At 43.1% G+C, this 25,338-nt stretch overlaps 3 protein-coding genes across 3 annotated transcripts in view; 2 read left to right on the forward strand and 1 right to left on the reverse strand.

The window, feature by feature from the left end:
* Positions 1-3,787, reverse strand: part of LOC145416487 (angiotensin-converting enzyme-like) — an 8,383-nt gene extending 4,596 nt beyond the window's left edge. Inside the window, exons 1-5 of the mRNA XM_080285444.1 lie at positions 3,782-3,787; positions 2,819-2,940; positions 2,259-2,491; positions 1,723-1,923; positions 1,021-1,316 (exon numbers count right to left, since the gene is read on the reverse strand). Of these exons, the coding sequence (XP_080141570.1) occupies positions 1,021-1,316; positions 1,723-1,923; positions 2,259-2,491; positions 2,819-2,940; positions 3,782-3,787 (858 nt within the window). The remainder of the gene's footprint in view (positions 1-1,020; positions 1,317-1,722; positions 1,924-2,258; positions 2,492-2,818; positions 2,941-3,781) is intronic.
* A 332-nt stretch (positions 3,788-4,119) lies between these two features.
* Positions 4,120-8,873, forward strand: LOC145416488 (uncharacterized). The gene is made up of 2 exons (XM_080285445.1): positions 4,120-4,692; positions 8,853-8,873. Exons 1-2 carry the CDS (start codon positions 4,120-4,122, stop codon positions 8,871-8,873), a joined length of 594 nt encoding a protein of 197 aa, XP_080141571.1.
* Positions 8,874-16,575: 7,702 nt separating this feature from the next.
* On the forward strand, positions 16,576-24,673 carry LOC145416489 (solute carrier family 67 member A2-like). Its single transcript, XM_080285446.1, has 9 exons — positions 16,576-16,623; positions 17,281-17,412; positions 18,853-18,982; positions 19,302-19,436; positions 21,377-21,451; positions 21,946-22,100; positions 22,618-22,830; positions 23,863-24,096; positions 24,479-24,673. The coding sequence occupies exons 1-9, from the start codon at positions 16,576-16,578 to the stop codon at positions 24,671-24,673; spliced, it is 1,317 nt and encodes a 438-aa protein (XP_080141572.1).
* Positions 24,674-25,338: the final 665 nt, after the last annotated feature.

Below are 25,338 nucleotides of genomic sequence, written 5' to 3' on the forward strand. Positions count from 1 at the left end.
AAGCCTCGTTCTTAACCTCTTCACCGTCAGAGAATGATCCTGCGCTGAAAAGAGATGTCTTGCGGCAGCCTAATATATATATATATATATATATATATATATATATATATATATATATATATATATATATATATATATATATATATATATATAAAGACATAGTGGTTGTTGTTGTTGTACCCCAGGCTCATCTGAACTTGAACCCAGACTAATTCAAGGTACACTTCTCCTCGTGCAATCCACCATTATCCTTTCCGGGGAGAGGCAAGCAGCTGTGGGACGTTTATATAACCAGGCAGTGAAGCAGCCAGGTTATATAGGTGCCACTACGTGCAGGCGTCCCTTGGTGGTGGAGTGTTTAATTGCCATCGTCGTCCCCTCAGCGTGGCTCACTCATTTTGTTTTATGGCGCAAGTAAGTATCCAGCCACCCACAACAATGGCCACGAACCTTTACCATTTCTAGGGCAGTAAAGTTGCTCTTGCGTTCCCCTCCTCCTTTACTTATTGCTGGGTGCGTGGGAGTACGTGTGTCAGCGGGAGGGGGTGCGTTGGGGGTGTGGAAGGGAGGGAACTGGTACGAGAGAGATTGTGGTTCAATGGGAGTAAGATGGTGAGAGATAGGGTGTGTGTGAGTGGACGACAGTGTGTAAGAGGGACGGTGTGAGTGGGAGGGAAATGGTTCTAGAGAGACAGTGTGTGTGTGGGTGGAGGGGAATGCGAGAGAAAGAGATTGAGTATGTGTGGAAGAACGCTTTTGCGAGGAGTGCTGTGTATGTATGATAGAACGTTTGTGAGAGGAGGATTGTGAGTGACTGGGAGAACGTTTGTGAATGGGAAGGAGTCTGGGGGAGTCAGTGAGTATGTTAGAAGGTGCGTATGTGCTGGAGGAAGAGTGTGTGTTGGAATAAGAGTCAGTGTTGAGGGAATGATATGGGTGTGAGGAAGTGGGGATGGGTATGTGAGACAGTGTGGGCAGCTCTGTGGAAGAAGATGGGGGGAGAGGAATGGGTGTGTGGACGTGGTTGTGTTTTGGTGTGTGGTGTTTGGTTCTCTGTTTGTTTTCTGGTGTGAGATGTCTGGTTTGGTGTGTCGTGTCTCCATGTGCATCTCCTTGTGTGTATTCGTGTGCATCTCCGTATGTGTATCCGTGTGCGTCTTCGTGGTCGTATTTGTCGATGTGCTGCAGTGTGTGGCGTTTGATGCTGTGCGTTGCGTCGCCGTGTGCAGAGTCTCTGGGTGTTGTTTCCTCCCCTGGTGGGTCAACTGGCAATATCAGATCAAGAAGTGCTGTCCAGTCCTGCCCAAATAGATCACCTGTCGAGGGAAATGAAAAATGTAGAAGAAAATTTAAAATGCAGGCAAGTTTCCGTTTCAATAATCTTAAACTCTTGAAAACGACACGTATTTTAATGGTTTATATCTAGTACCTTTGACCTTAGAAATGACCTTACATAGTAAAAGGGTCAAGAAAACCTAAATTTAATGCCATCAGTTCAAAAAATCTCTCTTAAACTGAACAAAATAGCCTGGAGACAAAATACAATTAAAAAAAACTTTCTCTGAAGTTTAGAAAGGTCATCTAGTGTAAGAAATTTGAACTACATTAGTCAGTTTAAAAATCTAAACATGCGAATTATATCCAGGATGTGTGTGAGAGAGAGAGAGAGAGAGAGAGAGAGAGAGAGAGAGAGAGAGAGAGAGAGGGGGAGGGGGAACTCACCAACTAAATGTGCAGGTATAGGCCCCACGCGCGGCACCAAATCACCCCCGTAGGTGATGCGAAGGGCGTGACGTACGTGGGCGTGGAGGAGGGCGTAGAGGGGCGCCAGCTGGTCCAACACCCGCCCCACCACCGCCCGCACGCCCACGCCTCCGCCCATCTCCAGCTCTGATCTCCACGCCTCGCCCATGTCATTGTAGCCTAGGGAAAGGAGTGTTGGTTAATGGGTATGGTTGTATGTTGTTCTGTCTCTGTCTATCTGTGTCTGTCTGTCTGCCTGTCTCTCTCTCCTTCTGTCTCTGTCTGTCTGTCTGTCTCTCAATGACATTTTTTCCCAAGACACCTGGCTACCCAAAGACGAATTTTATATACCTAAGCATAACTGTTCTTTCTTGAAGTGTCTGTGAGCTGAAGTCAGGATTCCGGGGGCTTGAAAGATGAGTGAGTGGGGCTTTACATGAACAGAAAAAGCTCAAGTCACTCCGATTGGGACGTTCTGACCATTACACCACAAGACGAACGTAAAACTCTCTTACCTCCACGCCTAGCTGCCTGGTTCATGACATCCACAGCTTGGGTGAACAGTGGGCGTATGGGCGGACCGAGGGCGTTGTGCCAGGCCTCCCACGCCCACAGGAGCAGGGCGGGGTCGCGGGCGGTTCTCATGAGGTGGGTAAAGTCTGGTTCGCCCACATACGAGACGCCATTGTGGGTGAGAACGACAGACTGGTAAATGTCCCTCATGTCGCTCACCAACCCAGACAATTTTCTGTGGGAGAGAGAGAGAGAGAGAGAGAGAGAGAGAGTCCATTCATTTTAAGCTGGTCCAGATTTTCGTCCTTATGTAGCCTGATTCACGTATCTCAGTAGCAGAATAAGACTATACTACATCTCCTCTCATTGCACTTCTTCGTGACTAGCTCTATACTCTTGTGCTAAACCACTGCTACAGCTCAGCATTCAAGATGGAGAGATGGCAATTTGAGGCCAAGTTAAAGTGAACAATGTGTAGTTAGTGTAGTGGTGCAGTAGCGTAATGTACCTGGCCTGTTAAGTGTACCTGGCCAGTTGCGTGTACCTGGCCTGTTGCGTGTACCTGGCCTGTAGCGCAGTGTACCGTGGTCCCCTAGTGATGAGGTGCAGCATACGCCAGTGCTCCGGTCCCGCCCACGCCCACAGTCGGTCAGCCTCGCCCAATCGCCTCCTCTGCCACCCTGCCTATCAATAAAGAAGAGAAAATGAAGGAGTGGACATTATCGATCTGCACACACACGCATTTAGACTCGTAGAGGGATAGAATGAGAAACTGTATATTAAGGTCGACATGGCGAGTGGCTTTGTAGTCATTTAAGTAGTTGGATAGGTTCAAATTGGTAAAAAAAATCACGGACATAAAACGCAACTCATTCTATCACTGAAAAATTGACGCTCCCCTCCAGAAACACAGGAAAGGGGGTGTTTTGGACCTTGGAGAGAGAGAGAGAGACAGAGAGAGAGAGGAGGGGGGAGAGAGACTTAAGCTTCTCACCCCATTGACTCCAGATTTACAAGTAGGAGTGGCTAAAATGACCACAGGCACGATTTCACCTTTTCCTTCCCGCCACTACCATTTTCTATAACACACAGACCCTCCTAAATCAAGCTAGAACTATAATAATCCCTCTAAAATCAACATTCACCCGCAAAATCCTCTCTCCTCTCCTTCCCCCAAGCCCCGGAGATGTGAGAATGAGCCCCGCCTTCTCCCAGCTTCTGTGTGTTCGTGAGGTGGCAGCACGAGATCACACCTTGAGCCAAAGGACATCAATTTTGGATTTAATCTTCTTGTTCCTGGATGATTAGGAAGGAGAGACATTTCGAGGGGTTGGATACAGGCTTCATTAACTCCATTCTCTATTAGACTCCCTCAAAGCTTGATATAATAGTCAGTACATAGCAAAAATAAAAAATGAATTACGCTCTCTAACTGAAAGAAGGAAAGAAAAAAAGAAAGAAAAAAGTAAGAATAAAGAAATTGGGGAGTGGCCACACCTCAATCCCCCTCCTACCTGGCCGTGACCGTCATTCAGATCTGAGTTCCCGGTTCACTGATTCTGAAAATCAATTATTCCTTATTTCCACATTCCAATATTCATCATTAGCGGTAATTTTAACCCTTGAACGCAACACTAACAGCTGCTAAATAACCCAAGTTTTGAATATTTTGACTACAATTTGGAGAAACGAAATGGCGGATGAAAGTGACAAGAGGGCAAACGGGAATGTCTGGCAAAATTGATGGCGCCAATCGACAGACAGGAGCTAGCCAGGTCAGTGAGAGAAGGGTCAAAGCCGCAAAAAGGTCACTAGGTCAGTCAGTGGTGATCAAACCACCTTCCCGGTCGCTTTCACACAACCATGGACAAGACGGAGGCAGTACGCGACGAAGATGACCTTATAGAAGTGATTTTATACACTCTTTTGGGCATCAGTACAAATGGGCGGGGAACTCAAGACCTCTCGGGGCTCCAGGCGATGTTACTGTCCCTTCTCCGAGATCTTCTACAGGAGAGCGGGACGCCGACACCACCAGCGCTAGACAGACTCGTATTTAGGGCCAACAGGACTCACAGAAGGAGGCAGCGTCGTCGCCAGCGGGAAATATTAATGGAGCAACTCGCATCTCTGAGCTCGGGAGATATCAGTGTCGAAACTAGTCCCTCTTCGTCCCCTGAGCAAGACATTTCCTCTCCTTCGTCCCAGAACTCAGAGTTATCACAGGCTAATCTCACGTCACTACAGTTAGATTCCCCCTCACCACATTCACCACACATCTCTAACATCATCACTACGAACTTTTCCTCTGTGGTGGAAGACAGTACACACCCACAGAGCCTCACAGAAATTACTTCATCACAGAACCTGCATAGCCTTCGATCTGTGCTTGACATTGCTCGAGTCACCCTCCACCACAGCGGTCGACTTCAGCAGGTGAGTTACATAAATTTTTTCATACTGTACAGGGGCTTAGTTGATCTTAGTGGAACAGTCAGCATCAAAAGTTTGCCTAGGAGCATGCGTCTATTTTAAAGTTAGTGCATGGGCAGAGAAACATATCATGCCTCTCTCAGTTTAGAAATATTAGCCAGCAAACAAGGTGAGTGGCAAAGGAAGTCAAATATAAGGTGAATTTTTGCCCCGATCGCATTTTCGTAATCTAGGTGAACTTCGATTTTTTTTTAATAGTTGCGGTAAATCCCAGGGGTTAGAGGATTTAAAATTTTCTCCATTAATCCCTGAAATACACTTATATCTTTTGTCTATATTATTTTAGATTTAACTTGGCCCGGATTTTCGTAATCTTGCAGCTTATTTCACGTAGATCTATGGCAAAAATAGTAGTAGTAGTAGTAATAGTAGTAGTAGTAGTAGTAGTAGTAGTAGTAGTAGTAGTAGTTGTAGAAATAATAATAATAATAATAATAATAATAATGCCGTGGTTCTACATCCTTACCACAGCACTTTTTCGTGACAAGCATTATATTCTAAAATAGTGTTAATCTATTGTTATAAGTCGGAATTCAAGATAGAGAGAAGGTAATTTTAGGCCAAGTTAGAGTGAAAAGAGTATAATTATTCAAGCTAACGTAAAATTTTTTAACTAGAGCTGACAGATTTATTTTTGTTAACTTCTTCAGTAAGGGTTGTATATATATATATATATATATATATATATATATATATATATATATATATATGTATTTTTTTTTCTGATAGATTTATATTTTTAAATTTAGGAGAGGAATTATCGTACTGAAGGGGTGTGTTAAGGCTGTATCAGAGAGAGAGAGAGAGAGAGAGAGAGAGAAGCGCACACACACACACACACACACACACACACACACACACACACACACACACACACACACACACACACACACACACACGCGCCGAACAAAGCATCACGTCCTCATGGCTTCGCAAGGGCGGGTGTAAAAAATAAGTCGCCATACTGCAGGTGTTACGCAAGTCAGTTATTAATCTTTTGACTCCTAGGATGATCTTCACCCAAATGAACGCGTCTAGAGTTACCCTGTAAAAAAAAGTATATATGTTTTACCCTATACCAATCAATGTACGGTACGAAGCAAGGTAGGTAGGTAAATGGAATGACACATATGTTGATAGGTACACAGGAAAATAGGTAGGTAGGTAGGTAGACAGGTAGGTTCATAGGTAAGTAGGTAGGTAGGTTCACAGGTAGGTAAGTAGACAGGTAGGTTCATAGGAAGGTAAGTAGACAGGTAGGTTCATAGGTAGGTAGGTAGGCAGGTAGACAAGTAGGTTCATAGGTAGGTAGGTAGACAGGTAGGTTCATAGGTAGGTAGGTAGGCAGATAGACAGGTAGGTTCATAGGTAGGTAGGTAGACAGGTAGGTTCATAGGTAGGTAGGTAGGCAGGTAGACAGGTAGGTTCATAGGTAGGAAGGTAGGTAGGTAGGTAGACAGGTAGGTTCATAGGTAAGTAGGTAGGTAGACCGGTAGGTTCATAGGTAGGTAGGTAAGGAGGAAGACGAAGCTAGGTAAGTTGGAAAAAGTTATATAAATAGGTACAGTACAGCCACGTGCACATGTAAGAGGTACACACACAAGAATATAGCAGGTCAGTTGGTCTACGTTTGACAGCTCCTACAAGTGACTAAACTAGAGTAGGACAAGGATAGCCAAAACAGAAGCTCTCCAGTTGTCTAGTATTGTGTCTTCATTGCATCAGGCAGGGGAGGGATTGTCAAGGCGCACTGTGCAAAATAAACTGCTAAGGAAGAGGTGCTAAGTACGCCTCTCAGTATACGACCCTCTGAAGATTAGCTACACCATCCGAACGTCCCCCCACCCCCCTTTCCTACCGAGAAAGAAGGAGGGGAGGGGGAGACAACGGAGGCGGGGGGAGTTGGGGAGGGGGAGGGAAAGGGAAAGGAGGAAGGAGAGGGAACGGAGTGAGGAGGGGGAACGAAAGGAGGGGGTAGGGAGAGGAAAAGGAAGGGAGAGGTGAGGGGAGGGGGAGGAAAATGAAGAGGTACCAGGAGGGAAGGAGGGGGGAGGGGAGGGGGAAGGAAAGGAAGGGGGAGGGAAGGAGGGGTAGGGGGAGGGGAAGGGGAAAGACACGACAATTAGCTTAATCCCCTGGGGTCACATTCATAGATTTCTGAGGCTAGTGTTGGGCAAAAATCTACCTGCATATACATTTATATATATATATACGTTTATATATATATATATATATATATATATATATATATATATATATATATATATATATATATTTATATATATATGTATATATATATATATATATATATATATATATATATATATATATATATATATATATATATATATATATATATATATATATATATATATATATATATATATATATATATATATATATATATTTACGACTATTAAACAACCAAAGCAGAGTGAATATCTATCTATCTATCTCTATCTATCCATCTATCTATATGTCTGTCAGTTTATCTATGCCTATCTGTTTATCTATCTCGTAAGGGGTGGTCACAGACAAATCGCTTCCACGTCGCCCTGTCCTCTGCCATTTAACTGCCCTCCCTCCAACACCTCTCCTCTCTCTCATACACCACTCCATCCCTCCATCTCATCCTTGGTCTCCCTCTCCTCCTCCCTCCCTCCACCTCACTCACGTATACTCTTCTAGTCAGTCTCTCAGTCTTCATCCTCTCCACGTGGTCAAATTGGAAAAAAACTGAAACGAAAAACTACACATGTATACGAATTTCTGCCAAAGATCTGATGCTGTAGAGATTTATTCTATTATAAGAACTGGAGGCGCCTTCACGTGGTGGCACCGATATAAGTCGGCGGCTCAACTGCCTGGTTATTCAACGTCCCTCAACTACTTCCCTATCCCCCGAAAGGAGGATGGTGGACTGTAGACCAGTTTATGTCTGCAGTCCACTGGGTTCACGTTTCAGATGAACTTGGGGCTGTAACACCACCACCACCACCACCACCACCAACAACAACAACAACAATAACAACAACAACAACTACTACTACTACTACTGCTACTACTACCACTACCATTACTACTACTACTACTACAGCCTAAAAGTATTAATCCAACCCCTCTTCACAGCTACCCCTCAGCGTAACGTCAGAAGAAAGTGGAGCTGTGAGAGAGGCGAGGGAGAGACGGATGAGGAGCCACTGTCCTTTCGAGTACCACCTCAACCACTACTTGATGCCCAACGAGGAGTGACCACAAGACGGAGATTCGGCCTTCTATCTATCGGTCTATCTATCACCTACTGTCTGTGTCTAATCGTCTTTTTCGTGCCATCATCTGTACCGATTTTGGTGTGGCGTGTCAGACGGACGTGAGGGTGAAGACTGGTTTTGGGGATCTGGTTGTCTGTTTATCTGTGTGTGTGTGTGTGTGTGTGTGTGTGTGTGTGTGTGTGTGTGTGTGTGTGTGTTGAAATGGTTAGGAAAATGGTGTATTATCTGAAAACACGCAAGTTAAAACAATCTTAAAAATTGCCCACACCACCTCCACAAATACCATTACATCAGCCCTAAATGAGAGACCCCTATTCTTGCGTTCAGTATGGACGGTGGGCATTAGGGCCAGAGTGGTGACAAGTGAAGGTGTGGTGAACGTAGGAGGATGGCAAGGAACGGGTAGTCAAGTGTTTGTCCAGATCCGAATACACAGGAGAATTTGCTAGTTGAGTAGCAAGATAGGGTGCAATACAGGATGGTGGGAATGTTGGCTGCGGGAGAGAGAGAGAGAGAGAGAGAGAGAGAGAGAGAGGAGCCTGAAAAGTTAAGTGAAAATAAAGAAAATCTCTAACCTGTGTCTCTCTCCCACACAACATTTTCACCCGCAATGGATCATCTACATTTGAATTATCCTCCTCTCGGATTTATACAAAAGAGATTATGGTTAATTCAAAATCCTAACTATTATTATTATTATTATTATTTTAGGACGAACAAGAAATATAGAAAAATTCTGTGTTCTCGCTTCTTTCTCTGTCCGATAAATAAGTAAAAATATAAATAAATTAAACAGGAAACTGAGTTGGTCTGTGAACTTTCGTATTCTAGGTAACATCTGGGTCTTCCTAGCACCCCTTTCTAAGCGATTTAGTGTGTGTATTATACCTGAACATTATCTTTTATGCTATTTATATCGCTACAATATCAACACAGTTTACATTTGTGACACAGAAGAGGATGCTAATGTGTGTTGTGCAAAATAGATCACTTAGGAAGAGGTGTTACGATTTCTATATCCCAAACTCTTTATTCCTTCACTGTGGTCTGTGTGAGAGTTATTACAGTCCACCGTACTATTTATTATGATTTATTTCTTGTATTTAGATCTGCGATTAATAATACAATGTCAACAGAACATTTATAGACTTTCTTTAGCCTTCATCAGTTATCTATCTATCTATCTATTGCCAGACGTCTTAATCCCGTACGGGGTGGCCACAAACAAATCGCCCCCACGTCGCCCTGTCCCCCGCCATTCCACTGCCCTGCTCCAAACTCACAACTCCCTCTCTCATATACCTCTCCACTCCATCCCTCCATCTCATCCGCGGCCTCCCCCTCCCTCTCCCCCCCTCCACCTGACTCACATACACTCTCCTCGTCATTCTCTCACCCTCCATCCTCTCCACATGGCCAAACCACCTAAGTGTGTTCCTCATAACGCTTCCTATCACATCCACATCAACACCACAACGCTCCTTTATATCCTCATTTGTCAGCCAGTCTCTCCATATGGCTCCACATGCTCCTCTTAAATAACTCATTTCCGCTGCTCCAACTCTTGACTTGTGTCCTTGCAGCAACGTCCAAGTTTCACTTCCATACGTTAGAGCTGGTAGTAACTTTTTCACTTCCATGCACACTTCCCTGTTTCTTATCACCTCTTTCAAGGAACCAGCAACCTTTCTTCCTTGCTGTACCCTTTCAAGCTCTTCACCCTCCAGACTACCATCCTTACTCATCACACTCCCCAAGTACTTAAACGTACTCACATTTTCCATTTCCTCACCATCCAACCTCACTGTTGTAAGTATCGAGAAAAAGGGATTTTTATGTAGCTCAAGCGTTTAATCTAAGGACACATTCTATATTTTCTTCTTGCTATCTCCACACCAGTTTAGTGGGATTAGTGTTAATATTGTAGTAGTTAAACCCGCAACCCTAGGCTCATCTGAACGTGAACCCAGTGGACTGCAGGCTGAAGCGATCCCACCGCCCACTATCTCATCTCAGGAGACAAAGGTGGAGTTGAGGGACGTTTGTCATAACTGGGCAGTGGATCCACCCGGTTATATCAGTGCCACCACATGAAGGCGTCCCTCTCCATTACCAATGTGAATCATACGTTTTCCCAGCTCAAAGAGGCAGTATGGACCCCCTGAAGGCGAGGTGTAGGGTGAGAAGTTTGAGTGTGAGTTATGGAATGAGTGATAGGAAGCTGAGTGCCAGAATGAGTGATGGGAAGATGAGTGCCAGAATGAGTGATGGGGAGATGAGTGCCAGAATGAGTGATAAGAACCTGAGTGCCAGAATGAGTGATGGGGAGATGAGTGCCAGAATGAGTGATAGGAGCCTGAGTGCCAGAATGAGTGATAGGGACCTGAGTGCCAGAATGAGTGATAGGAAGATGAGTGCCAGAATGAGTGATAGGAAGATGAGTGCCAGAATGAGTGATGGGAAGATGAGTGCCAGAATGAGTGATAGGAACCTGAGTGCCAGAATGAGTGATGGGAAGATGAGTGCCAGAATGAGTGACAGGAACCTGAGTGCCAGAATGAGTGATAGGAAGATGAGTGCCAGAATGAGTGATAGGAGCCTTAAAGTGGATCGATAAATTCTCCCCACAACTCACCGTAGCGGCCTGGACCTCCTGAAGGCGAGATGCAGCTTCGGGCGTGCGTTGTGTGAGGGAGTGCCACAGTGCCAGGGCCTCCGCACGTCGCAGGACACCAAGCTCCCTGTTGTACTCCGCTAACCACGCCTCCACGCCCTGTCTCTTGTCCTCCTTCACCCACGCCTCCTCCCACGCCCTCTGCTGCGTTGAGGGAAGCCAAGGCGGGAGGCAAGGACGTGCGGCGTCTTCTGCGCTGACACGGGATACAGCTATGATCAAAAATTCGCTGACACTTCTCTGTGAGCTGTGGCAATGGAAGACTTCTTAAACTATGTGTTGTGATAGCAATAGGAAGCACATAGCAAAGGAGTATAACAGTTTAAGAATCTGAATTTCGATAAAAGCAGAATTTACTGATCTACCATAAGACCTGCCGACATGTAAAAATACCCCCCGCTAATACTAGTACACCAGTCTTGTATGAGAAAGCCCTAACATGCATTCAGTATGGTTGGTGGGTGTTAGCGCCGAAGTGGTGACATGTGGTGGTGTTTGGGTACGTAGGGGAGGGGGGCTGCATAAGAAAAAAAAATCCCCCCCCAAATCTCCTGGAATAGATATGGAGGGGGGGAACGTGGAGTGCATACCCCCCACCCTTCATTTACAACAGACCAATGATTGCTTATAATAAAAAAAATAATGTCAATAAGCAAAATATATGCAAAAAGTATCTTGCATAAATGGTATTATAGAATTATTTCCATGACAAGAGGGATGTGGTAATAAACTTTGCACTCCCATTGTAAAAGTAAAAAAAAAAAATGCTCTCTGATTTTATTGTTGAAATGGATGAAGTAGTAATTCCTCTAGAAATCATCCCACCCTTCCCCCCTTTCGAAAGTGCTGGATTCGGCCCTGATCGCCATTAACCTCTTCACTACCATGGCGTCTTGTACCAATGCTTGCTGTTGCCAAACCGTATTAATATTCTTAGGACAGACGCCTGGTAGTAAAGAAGATAATGTTCTATAATTCCAGGCATCTCGAAGTGAACGGATCTTGAATTTGTTTTTTACTTTTTTATTTTTTTATTCTGGAAGGAAAAATTTTGCGAGATTCCAGTCTTTGGTTCCTTCTTTCTTGCATAAAAAAAAAGAGAGTACTGAAAAGAAGTGAACTCACGGAGGTCGGAGGAGTGGTGACACATAGGAGACGCTGAACTGACGAGCATCATCATCATCATCATCACGGTCACCATCTCACACAACACACCACAATGTCTCACCATCATCTTCACCGCTCCCTGTAAATAAATAAATAAATAAATAAATACATACATACATACATAAACAATTGCCTTAAGGAGTACAGGGCCATTTGTCGATCACTCTGAACTAGTGTTTTAAATTACAGCACCACTAGACATCTTGAAACGATATATATAAGTAGGCATACCAACCTTCTCCTAACTTAGTGATATTAGCCAGCAAAGGAAAGTGAGAAGCAGATGAGGAGAAATGGTGGCTAACTTTTTTCTCCTGCGGGCAACCAGTGGCACCCCTACTCACCGCCTCGCACCTCCCCTCAGCACGAACAGTTGCTGAGTTCTGACACCACCTCAGCCTCACCCTTGCTATACGTCCATCCTACCTCCTCCACCCCTCATGCTGTCACCCCTTACCACCTTTCCCATACCCCCTCCACTCCTCTTACTCCACCCCTCACTTTCCCAGCATCTCCCACCCTTTCTTACCCCCTCCCTGACCCCCTCCCATACCTTCCTAAAACATCCCTCCCCCCCACCCCTTCTTACCCCACCCCACCCCTACCTCCACGGATCCCTTCCCACCCCTCCCCTCCCTCTCTCAGCCCTTTCCAACCCATTTTCCTTCCAGTGTCGCCCCCCTCCCACCTCTCCCCATTCCCTCTTTTCTCCCTCCCTCCCTCCCCTCATCCCCATTCCCATACTCCTACACCCTGGCCACAGTGTATAGACTCAAAACCCGGCCTCTTCCTTACCCCATCCCACCCTCTCCATCTCTCCTACTCACCCCATCCCATCCCCTCCAACCCTCCCACTGCCCCCCAATCCAAACCCTTCCCACACCCCTGCCGACCCTGTCAATTTCTCTTTCTCTCTCTCTCACACACACACACACACACACACACACACACACACACACACTCACACACAAACACCATCCGCCCACACAACCACCTCCAAAGTCAAGTCTCCTCCACAGGCTTTGACCACTAGGGCTGCCACCACTGCCTGCCTCTCAACATATCCTTGCTTTTATATTCAGGATTTTGACTTTTCCTTCCTTTGGCTATGGATTTTTCGAGTTTCTTTCGATCTGAGAGAGAGAGAGAGAGAGAGAGAGAGAGAGAGAGTGGCTTAAAATTTCCATCTCTCCATCTTGAGTACTAAGTTGTAACGATGTATTAACACAAGAAATGAATGCTCGTCACGAAGAAGTGCAATAGTTAGGGAGTAGGGTCATAGCATTATCTTTTTCTGCCACTAAGCTGCGCGTTATAAGCTACAGAGTCAATAAATCAATCAAAATAATAATAATAATAATAATAATAATAATAACGTCGTCTCCATACTGTAAAAATTAAACATGAAAATTATTCCGTATTTAAGATGTTAACCCGTTCGAGTGAAGCATTTTTTAAATTTATGTTTCCTTCCTCCTTTCGATTCGATTTTGGACCATTCGTCTCTATGAAGGGGTTAATAAAGGCAACGGCTCAATAAATAAATAAATTGATAAATAAAAAAGCTAAATGAAATCGCCTAAAGATAATAAGGATTTAAAGGAAAAGATGTGACCAAAATTAATCAGTAAATTTCCCCGTTAAAATAATTGTTGATGTGTAGAGGGGAAGGCAGGAGTGTGGTAAGCTATCTGCCTAACCAGCTCTGTGTCTATCTATCTATTTATCTGTCTGTCTGTCCGTCTATCTACCTCCATCTATCAGTCTGTCTTTTGTGTATCTATCTATTTTTTTATCTATACATCTGTCTATCTATCAACCTACCTATCTAACTACCTATCCTCCTATGAGTGGTAGGACTTTGACCGTCACAGTATCTACAGCGAAAGAAAATTGTCCGTGTCTCTATCTATCCATCTATCTATCTGTTCACCCCCCTGTCTATCTCTTTATCTATCCATCTGTCTATCTGTTCACCTACCTGTCAATCTGTCTGTCTATCTATCTATCCATCTATCTATCGGTGAAGGTCAAGCTGGAGAGGACCCCACGGGAGTATTATATCCCAATTACCGGCCCTCTCGACTCACACAATATTTACTCTCACGCCACACGAGAGAGAGAGAGAGAGAGAGAGAGAGAGAGAGAGAGAGAGAGAAAGAGAGAGGAGGCAAACTCGACTAAAGATGAGAAATTTACGGGCGGAGTCGAACCCTGGACCCCCAGTTTTGACACCTCTGATCAGACGTGCTTGGCGATTCCCTCTGTTTACCCCATCGCTGGTGGTGCAGAGGGACGCCTTCACGTGGTGGCATCAGCATGAAAGTGAGGTGGAGCTGCCCGGATTTACAGACGTCCTTCACTCTCCTTCCTATCCCCCAAAAGGATGATGGTGGACCGTGAGAGAAGGGGACGTTTGGCCTACAGTCCATTGGTTCAGGTTTAGATGAGCTTAGGGTTGCAATTACTACCACTACTATACTACTACTACTACTACTACTGCTACTACTACTACTACTGCTGCTACTACTACTATACTGTTCACTACTTTGACATTTTTTTCTTGTTGCCTCACTAATTTTATGCAGGGTAGGTTTCTCGAAATGTGTGTGTGTGTGTGTGTGTGTGTGTGTGTGTGTGTGTGTGTGTGTGTGTGTGTGTGTGTGTGTGTGTGTGTGTGAACATTTCTTAAACGGAATGGAGTCCAGGGGGTGACGAGATTAAATGCTAAGGTAAAGTGTGTCCTTGAGGTGAAGGGTTTAAATGATATGCACGCTCTCTCTCTCTCTCTCTCTCTCTCTCTATCTCTCTCTCTCTCTCTCCCTCCCTCCCTGCGGCTGGGGTTATGTTCATTTGCTAACTTTTATGACGAACAAGACTGGTAGTCTAATCGGTTGAGGAAGCTTCCTAATACATTTTCCTCAGCAATTTATTTTCTTTAGTACACATACTGTCCTCTTCTGTGTTATATAAATCCTTTCAGTATCGCCATACTCTGCATATGTAATGTAAAGCTTATCCAGCCATACCCAAAAATAAATCGCTAAAGAAGAAGTGTTAGGGAGCTTCCTTAACCAACTGGAATACCACCCCAAGTCTCCATTGTTGTATGTAAGCGTGAATAATTTTGTTTATTATTCACACTATTTTTCGCATTAATTTGGCTCTAGAGTGTTTAATAGTAGTGTGGGTTATGATATATGTACACTCTGAGGCAAAAATCCTCTCTTCTTTCTTATTTTTCCCTCCATGGCCTTTCAAAATAAGTCTCGCGATCCTACAGCAATTGACACGGATTATTTTATGTGGCCATAGATCAGTGTCATCTCTGTCATTTGTTTCGGCTTCAGGAGATTAATTACAGCAATTGACACGGATTATTTTAGTGGCCATAGATCAGTGTCATCTCTGTCATTTGTTTCGGCTTCAGGAGATTAAATTTCAAAGACCACAAACAGAAAAGCAGGAGACGACAGGATTTTTTAAGCTACAGCACAAAAACGATCGCATACCCAAGAGAGGGATTTTTTTTTGAATGAGTCTTCCGTTCTTTAATTCTTCACTCGATCACGCCCTTATCTCGCTGTTTCTTGAGATAAATTATGTAACAACGCCACATCAGCCAGACCTTGCTTATAGGCTATCTAATCGCGATAATATCTGGTCAATCGATAACCCGCCACATCGCCCTAAGCAACGCAGGGGCAGGCTCAGTGGCGCGGGTGCTCATGTTTACGTAGGGTGTTTCATCGCTGGAATTGGAGGATTCATAGCACACTATTCCTAGCGCTTTATTTTGCATATTACACTTTAGCAGTCTCCTCAATGCTACTTTTATCATTTTAATATCTACGTAGTTTGCACTGATGGCATACAAAGGGATACTGAGGTGTAACATGCAAAACAAATCTCTACGGAAGGCGCATTGCGAAATCTCCACTTAAAATTCAACATCGGGCCAAAACGAGTCTCCTTCAGTGCATAACATTGAATTTATTTTGCACCAATTAATCCTAGACCTGAGAAACGAAAATAAAAGAGAAAAAAGAAAGCATAATTAATAGTTATGCTTCTAAACTGTGACAAGAGTGGAAAAAAAATGGTCAAAATTTTACTCCGATGAAAATTAGGCAAAGATCATATTTTGGTGATCCGAATAATCTCGAATTTAAGTATCATTCATCACTCAAAATTAAGTCTCATTCATAACCAGTGCCAGTGTGTGACCGCCTACTCTTCAACATCTGCCAGTCAGCGAATTAACCAACAGTGTTCATCATCTCTACCATTCACTGCTCGAACAACATTGGAACTTGTGAAAAATTTTTGAAGGTTTTTGTACCGCTGCGAAAATATTATCGTGTGTGTGTGTGTGTGTGTGTGTGTGTGTGTGTTTTAGTTTTTGGTTATGTAAGATATAATATGATTTTGTTATAATATTTAGTGGTTCTGCAAATATATAACTATTAATTAGGGTAATGTACAACTACCATTACTATTACTATTACAACAACAACAACAACAACAACTACTACTACTACTGCTACTACTACTACTACTTCTCCTACTACTACTGTGATAACAATAGCAATATAAAAAAATGTCAACAATATTAACACACTGACAGGAACAAATACGAAGAACAACAGAAAACGAGAAAAATAATTCCGGTTTTCCTTTGCAGGGTATACTCACCTGTTCTTCTAGGGCAAAATGAACGCCAAGAGCATCCAACGCCTCATGTATCTTCTTGGTTTCCTGGTGAGTTTGAATTGTGAAGGCGTTTTTCCTACTCTCATTTTTATTTTTTTTTTTTCAGCCTAGCCTCGTCCCCCTACGATTCAATGGGGATAATATGGATTTTTTTTTTTACCCCTTCCCTGGCCGCGTTAATTATGAGATTCTTAAGTTGAATTAGATTTCGTAAATTTAGTTACGATTATATAAAAGGAACATCCTCTAACTGAAGTCATTGCACACACTCACATACATACATACATATTTTTACACACACACACACACACACACACACACACACACACACACACACAGATACGGCCACACGGTAATACGTAGCTGTAGAGATGATTGCCATGTAGCAAGTGTGTGTGTGTGTGTGTGTGTGTGTTTAACTGATAGTATGAGAGAAGGTAACACTCCTCTCTCTCTCTCTCTCTCTCTCTCTCTCTCTCTCTCTCTCTCTCGTAGATTACCAACGTGTACCTGGCAACTTCATTCATAGCATCGCCTTAGTATGGATCGGAAGACATTTTTAGGTACTATTTGCCCATGTAACTGCTAAGCCTCTCTCTCTCTCTCTCTCTCTCTCTCTCTCTCTCTCTCTCTCTCTCACACACACACACACACACACACACACACACACACACGTTACCTCTCCTCTCTCCATCTCCCCCACAGGACTTGGGTGGTGTGATGCTGATAATTCCTCTCTTCGTGGTACACCTGCGGACCCTGGGCATGACTCCAATGGTGGGAGGCATCGTGAGGTCTTTCTACGGGGTCCTGCAGCTCCTCTCATCTCCACTCGTAGTAAGACAGTCTGAAAATCACGAAATTGTAGAAGAAAATCATTAGGAAACTCTAAATGATTTTCTTCTCTCATCATTCAGTAGTTTTCCTCTCATCTCTCGTAGTAAGGCAGTCTGAAAACCACTTAATTGTAGGTGAAAATCATTAGGAAACTCTAAATGATGTTCTGCTTTCATTATTCAATAGTTTTTCTCTCATCTCTCGTAGTAAGGCAGTCTGAAAATTACGTACTGTAGGTGAGAATAATTAAAAAGCTCTATATGGTGTCCTGCTCTCTTCATCATCCAATACTTCCCAGTGTCTTACTCCCTGTCATCACTCGTAGTTAGACAGTTTGAAAATAAGTATTGTAGCTTAATATTAGTGTATTACTCTCTAACATTAGTGTATTACTCTAACATTAGTGTATTACTGTCTAACATTAATGTATTACTTTCTAACATTAGTGTATGACTCTCTAACATTGGTGTATTACTCGCTAACGTTAGTGTATTACTCTTTATTGTGTCCTTCTCCCCTCATCATCCCTCACAGTAATCATTTTAAAACTCACATCACTATAGGTTAAAGTCGGAGAATAACTATACCCCTTTTATCCCAACCTGGCCCAGATTTGTGTCCTCTTGCAGCTTACTTCACGCAGGTCGATAGCAAGACAAGGCAATATTATGTCTCTTCGTCCATTTCGTAGCACTTCTTCGTCACTAGCATCATTTTCTAGTGTTAGTCTACTGCTACAACTCAGCCTTCAAGATGAGGAGATGTCAGTTTTAGGCCAAGTTAAAGGAATATAGGCTCCTTTTTAACTAGAGATGCTCTTGGTATACCCCTCAGACTTTTTCATCACTCCCCCGTCCTTAGTCTGGAAATTACAAAATGGTTATAATAAGTGAATGCCTCTCTACCTTGTCCTTTCCTTGCTCTCACCCCCTCTTAAGAAACGCTACGCATCTTAGATCTGAATTAATATCTTCCTATAACGTCCCTCAGTCTCTCTCATGACTCCTTGAAGTTAGTCCTCTTGAAAGACAAATACTGAAGGAATAAGTGAATTACTCCACGGGTTTCTGAAGCTCCTCTCTTCATTAGTGAATAACCAGGCACGTTGTAAATGGAGTGGGCATTGAAATAACTCTCTACTTTATTCATTTATTTATTTATTTATTGCTCCTGTCATCACCACTCCTTGAATGGTGCTCGGAAAGTCATGTGTTGTGGGTTAAATTGGGACCGCTAGAGTTACAAGTGGGGGAGAAGACAGACAAACGGTGATATCCAGAGACAGAGACTGACAAACGATATGGATATTTCTTTACCACACAGGCATGGTGGAATGACAAGTAGGGGAGAAGGTAGATAAACAAATAGACAAATAGATATACATACACACTTCTAGAGAAACAAAGATACAGACAGATAAAAATGCTCTTTCTCACGCAGGGTCGGTGGAGTGACAAGTATGGGAGAAGACCTTTGTTGTTGGCGTGTCTGAGTGTTACGGCTATAGGCTACTTCGTCCTCGGAGCCACCAGTTCGGTTCTCATCATAGTCGTCTCCAGAATAGTCACAGGTGAGAGAGAGAGAGAGAGAGAGAGAGAGAGAGAAATGATATATAGATAATAGAAAGATAGATAGATAGATAGACAGATGGATAAATAGACAGATGGAGTGACAGATAGACAGACAGATAAAGAGAGAGAGAGAGAGAGAGAGAGAGAGAGAGATTTTTGATTATATATTTTTCCTTATATTTCGCTGACTGCTTCCAAACTTCCTTCCTCCACCCCCATAAACCAAATATATTTCAGGAATCTCCAAAAAGAGCTCCTCTCTCTCTCTCTCTCTCTCTCTCTCTCTCTCTCTCTCTCATTAAATTTAAAATATTCCAGGTATCTTCAAACACAGCACGACCCTCTGCAAGGCCGTGTTGGCTGACGTGACGGAGGTAGAGGAGCGATCGCAGGTTCTGGGCAAATTTAACGCGGCCATGGGAGCGGCGGTCATTCTCGGCCCTGCGGTGGGGGGTAAGGCTTTGGGAGATGTCTTTACAATTTTTCCTCTGCGATTTATGTGTTTATCTATCTGCTTATTTATTTATCTATTTATCTTGTTTATAAGGGTGTAGAGGAGTGTATTCTCTGATGGCGTGGTCATATAGAGAGCGTGGATGCATATGAAGCACCGAAAATTATACGTGTGACGGTGTGAGTTTGACGGTGGGAGGAGGCGTGACCGAGAAGGTGGATGGATGCCTTTACACCTTTTTCTCGACGATTTATTTGTTTCTTTATTTATCTTTTTTAATTATGATAGGGTAGAGGAGAGTGTTTTTTGATGGTAAGTGGGAGGAAGCGTGGTAGTCGAGAAGGAGGTGGATGGATGTGGTAATGAGTGTGTAGGTAAACCAGGTATAGAGGTTAATTAGACTAGGGTTCTTATTCTCGTCGGTTAAGCAAGTTGCCTAACACCTCTTCCTTAGCGATTTATTTTTGGATATGGCCGGTGAATATCCTTTGGTACGGTATTTAAGCAGAGTGTGGCCACTTGAGAAGGATTTAAATAACAGAGAAGAGGACAGTAAGGTGTAATAAACAAAATAAATCGCTTAGGGAAAGGTGTTAGAGAGCTTCCTCAACCGATGAGAATACGAACCTAATAAACTGACAGGAGATCGAGCTGTTTTGATGAATTATGTGCAGAGGAGCATATGGGGTTATAAAGGAGATCCAAGGTAGGGCAGTGGATGTTGGAGCGGCCCTACCGATAAAGGGCAGTGGATGTTGGAGCGGCCCTACCGATAAAGGGCAGTGTTTGGAAACTTTCTGTACTGTTTGCAGATGATACTGTGTTGTTAAGTGAAGACGAAGGGAAACTGCAAGGGTTGGTGAATGAGTTTAGGAGAGTACGTAAGAAACAAACTCTAAAGGTAAACGTGGGGAAGAGTAAAGTTGTGATCTGAAAGAGAAATGAAGTCACTGAATGTGTAGTGAGGCTAGATAGTGAGGAAATGGAAAATGTGAGTGCGTTTAAGTACTTGGGTAGTGTGATATGAGTAAGGATGGAAGTTAGGAGGATGCCGTGCTTGAAAGGGTACAACAAGGAAGAAAGGTTGTTGGTTCTTTGAAAGCAGTGATAAGAAACAGGGGAGTGAGCATGGAAATAAAAAAAATCGCTGCAAGATAGCATTGTGATACCACCTGTAACGTATGGAAGTGAAGCTTGGACCTTAATAGAGGGACACAAGTCAAGATCGAGAGCAGTGGAAATGAGTTAATTGAGAGAAGCATGTAAAGTTACGTGGAGAGACAGAGTGACAAATGTGGAAATGAAGGAGCGTTCTGGTGTGGATGTGGATGTGATAGAAAGCGTTAGGAGAAATACATTGAGGTGGTTTAGCTATTTGGAAAGATGGAGAGTGAATGACTAACTAGGAGAGTGTATGTGCGTGAGGTGAAGGGGGGGGAGAAGGAGGGGGAGGCGGAGGATGAGATGGAGGGAGGGAGCAGAGAGGTGTATGAGAGGGGGGTGTAAGCTGGGGAGAGAGCAGTGAAATGGCAGGGGACAGGGAGACATGGACGTAGTTTGTTTGTGGCCACCCCTTACGGGATTAAGGTATCTGGCTAGATAGATAGATAGACGCATATGACGAGTTTGGCATTTTTATTTGTTAACTTAAGTGGATCTTCACTGACTCTTTCTGACAGGTAATGCAAAGCCTATCTATAAAGAAGAAAAAAAGCAAATTATTCAGGCTGTAACGCTAAAATTCTGGGGGCTTTAAATGATGTGCTAATGAGTGTGTGGCCCATTTCACTGTGTATGCTGTAGGTAATTGGTAAGTTTACTCTCTTTCGTGAATACAATTTCCTTGTTTTTTTGGATCTTGCGTTAACTCATCCTTTGGTGGGGAAAAAGGTCACGATGATGATGATGATGACAACAGTAGCCTACTATCTCTTAACAGGTAACCTAACGGACCTGGAGAACGGCTTCCGTCTCGTCTGCAACATCAGCACGTTCATCTTCGTCTTGAACGTTGGTGAGTCTGTAACATGGGTGAGTCTTGAATTTTGCTGAGTCTTGAACTTAGATGAGGCTTGAATTTTGCTGCCAAAGGTTAAGAAGTAAAGGTTGGAGCAGACGCCATGAGGTTTTAGCTGTGGTGCTCATCTGTGTAACATTGACCTTTGAACCTGTAGCAGGTTATTCACCCAATATCCTTTGATCAAAGCCACTGCATCATCCAGGTTATCACAGTTACCTCCAATAGATGTTACCTTAGGTACTTAATTACCTACTAATCCACAAAGAGAGGATGGACACCTGAGTCGAGTGAAGCCAGCTGCCCACACCATTATTCGAACCCTGGCGCTAACGGGCCGGCAGATTCGAAGTCAGCGATGCTATCAAACCACCGCGGCGGTAAAAAATAAATAAGTAAATTATGACAGAGAGAGAGAGAGAAAGGATGTGGACATATACAAATAAGATGGCATTTAGTAACAACTCACCAATATTGTTTCCTCTTAACAGCCCTGTGCTTCGCTTTTCTACCCAACGAACTGCCACACCACTCGCAATCAGAGAAGCACAAAGTGATCTCCAAGCAAACCAGCAAAGACGAACAAGAGCAGACATCGAAGCGGAGTGAGGAACAGCAGGAAGGGGCGCTGAACCATCTCATTCAGGTTTCATATTTAGTAACTCTCTTGAACCCGACTCCTTGAACCAGAGAACTTTATTTATTTATTTATTTATGGTTTATTTTCCATACTTTTAGATTAATTTTTTTCATATTAGATATGGAAGTGCAATCATCATGCATTTCAAAACCAAACTGGAGTAAATATTAAAGTGAGACGTACCGCATGTAAGATATACTCTAACTGAGTCTAACAGATATAAATTGGCAGACACACACACACACACAAAAAAAAAAAAAAAAAAAAGAGAGATTGATATAGACTTGTATATCCTGTAAAGTAGTTCAGATCCTTGATAAATACAGGAACTGCTATTTAGACGAAAATGCTTAGACAACAAAACTTTTCCCTAATAATTTTAAGCTGAAATAGAGACGCCTTTATCCTGCAAACTGATTAAGATCCTTGATGCCATAACTAAACTATCTATAATAATTCTAACAGCTATAAATGCTTCTTTATCCTGCAAATTGACAAGAATTCTTGATAAATACACCCTTAGGAATCAGAGCCAAGTGAAGAAGAGCAAGAGGAGACAATGGGCCACATAATAAAAGTCATTAGGGACATCGACTGGCAGGTATTTGGAGACATCTTCTTAGTCGACTTCTTTCTCACCTTCGCTGCCTTCACGTACAGAGCCAGCTTCGTCTTAATCATCGATCAAATGTTTGGCGCCAGTCCTAAAACCATCGGATACATAATTTCTTTTCAGGTAGTGCAGCAATGATGATGTGATTTTTATGTTTTGGTGTCGTGTTGCTAATTATTTCATTTTATCGTCTCTCTCTCTCTCTCTTTCTCTCCTGGGGTGAGGGAATTGATGTGCCTAATAGAAAGGATGAGCACAATTCACATTAAAAAAAAAAAAAAAAAAATGTGCATTCAGAAAATAAAAGTTCGCCCAATTTGGACCCTCTTTAACAGTTTAAACATTTCTCTTTTATGTGTCCGACTCTGTGTATAGGATTTAAAGATTCGCCCAATTGGACCCTCTTTAACAGTTTAAATCCGTTCCCCGAGGCCCATCATTTATCCTACGTGCCACACACCGTCATATGTGCGCACTGGCCTTCAATCTGTATGATTTAATTTCACAATGAGTTTATGGTTTGCTTTTAGATATTTTTGGGAGCTTCATGCTTACTAGAGACTGACTAGGAGTGTATATGAGTAAGGTGAAGCGGTCTGGGGGAAATAGAAGACCAAGGATGGACTGGAGAGATATATAAGAGAGGATGATGTGAATAGTCACCTCTTCCGGGATTAAGGCATCTGGCTAAACTGTATAGTTAACCCTTTCACTGGTCAAGATCTTTATTCCAGCCTCTTCACGCTAACAGAACAGAAATAGGGACATGGACTGTCAAGTGACTGTTGTATTATACGAGGAGGGAATGTTTGGGTGCTTTACTTATCAGTCACACCGTCAATGGGAAGGTTTAGTGGTGCTATAAAAGCCCACAAAGGTTGCAATACTCTGTCCACTTTAACTTGGCCAAAAGTGCCATCTCATTCTTGAATGCTGAGTTTGGCACTGGAATATACAGTAATGCTGGCCTTGAAGAAGAGTTATACAAAGGATGGAAGGCTGTAGTATTGCTTTACTCTGCCACTGAATTATGAAAACTGTTGCAACATGATGAAAATCACAGCTTGGATGAGATGGGTGAACTACAGTATATGCGACACTGTCTGGGATTCTTTGTGTATTGTAGGTGATTTGCAGCACAACCACATTTTCCAGGGCATCATCGGAGCCATGGCTGGATTCCTGACAGGCAAAATATCCAAGCTCTACCAGAACAGCCAACTTGAGCTCTTCCACAGCTCTCTTCTGCAGGGTGCAGCACTCCTAGTACTCACCTTCGCACCAAATGTGCTCTCCGTCATTCTGTTGCTGATCCCTCTGAGTCTGAGCAGCACTGTTATCCAAACATCCACCTCCACTATCATCATTGAACGTTCTGATCCTTCTAAGGTTGGTTGCAACATTTGTTTTTGGATGGGAAGTTGTCTTCCTCTATTCCATGGGTAAATTTCAGTATTTAGCAAGGAGGGGTAGGGGAAAAAGGGAAAATATGTACATTTTTCATCTCAAATATGAGTTCTGATTCAGAGGACCTTTCGATAATAAGATTGTTAGTCTTGCTCAGTTCACATCAATAACAGATTTGGGGCTCAGCTACCAGGCTACAGCATAATCATTTAGATCTATCACAAAAATGGTACTGAAGTATGATATCCATGTTATATTTGTTCTTCCTCAAAGCAACTCAGTGTCGGGATTCAGCTATAACACGACCAATTAATAAACTGCCAATGAAAAGACGGCTCATTTTTATAATATTGTGCTTCCTCAGATTGGATCAGTGACAGGGTTCGGGCAAAGCATCCAGGCTATTGCAACTATGACTACCCCTCTACTGTCTAGTATGGCCCAGGAGGTCTCTGTGTATGGTCCAGGGGTCTTAGCATCACTTTCAGCTGTGGTTGGTGCTGCTCTTGCCGGCTATGTGGCACATACAAAGAAATTAAGAAAGGAAAAAGAATTGTGACTTCAACTTTCGTGATGATAGTGATATTTGCTGATATAAATAGTACCTTAAGTTTAATGTATGATGGGGTGTCAATGTTCCAAGCTAAATTAAAGGCATATATTGAAATTCTATCTATCTATTGCCCGACGCCCTAATCCCGCAAAGGGTGGCCGCAGACAAAACGCCTCCAAGTCACTCTGTCACCCACCATTTGACTACCCTCCCCCCAACTCACTCCCCCCTCCCTCATATACCTCTCAACTCTAATCTAAGTGTATGGTTCACAATAGGTGTTAGCATGAGACAAGGTTGTGCAATGTCCCCATGGTTGTTCAATATATATATGGATGGGGTGCTGGGAGAAGTGAAAACACGAGTAATGGAGAGAGGGATGGCGTTGGTAATGAATGGTAATGGGTGGAATATCTCAAATTTGTTGTATGCTGATGATGCAGTACTGCTTGCAAGTACCGGACAGGAACTTGGTAGGCTAGTGCAAAGTTTTGTTGATGTATGTGAGCGTCGTGCCTTGAGAGTAAATGTAGAGAAGAGTAAAGCAGTGGTTACTGAGAGAGAAGGTGACTCCCAATGTGATGTCACAGTGAATGGAGAGAGATTGGAATTGGTGAGAGAGTTCAAATACTTGGGTACAGTGATAAAAAAGAGAGGAAAATGTGCAAAAG

Source organism: Coenobita brevimanus, chromosome 106, assembly GCF_032717465.1.
Source record: "Coenobita brevimanus isolate Jiangsu-jjx chromosome 106, ASM3271746v2, whole genome shotgun sequence".
Classification (NCBI taxonomy): domain Eukaryota; kingdom Metazoa; phylum Arthropoda; class Malacostraca; order Decapoda; family Coenobitidae; genus Coenobita; species Coenobita brevimanus.

Excerpts from the sequence above, each read along its gene's own strand:
- LOC145416488 (XM_080285445.1), top strand. The coding sequence starts at position 4,120 with ATGGACAAGACGGAGGCAGTACGCGACGAAGATGACCTTATAGAAGTG. Across the intron at positions 4,693-8,852 it reads ACAGCGGTCGACTTCAGCAG|GTAACATCTGGGTCTTCCTA; the intron begins GTGAGTTACATA and ends TTCGTATTCTAG.
- LOC145416489 (XM_080285446.1), top strand. The coding sequence starts at position 16,576 with ATGAACGCCAAGAGCATCCAACGCCTCATGTATCTTCTTGGTTTCCTG. Across the intron at positions 17,413-18,852 it reads TCCTCTCATCTCCACTCGTA|GGTCGGTGGAGTGACAAGTA; the intron begins GTAAGACAGTCT and ends TTTCTCACGCAG. Across the intron at positions 24,097-24,478 it reads AACGTTCTGATCCTTCTAAG|ATTGGATCAGTGACAGGGTT; the intron begins GTTGGTTGCAAC and ends GTGCTTCCTCAG.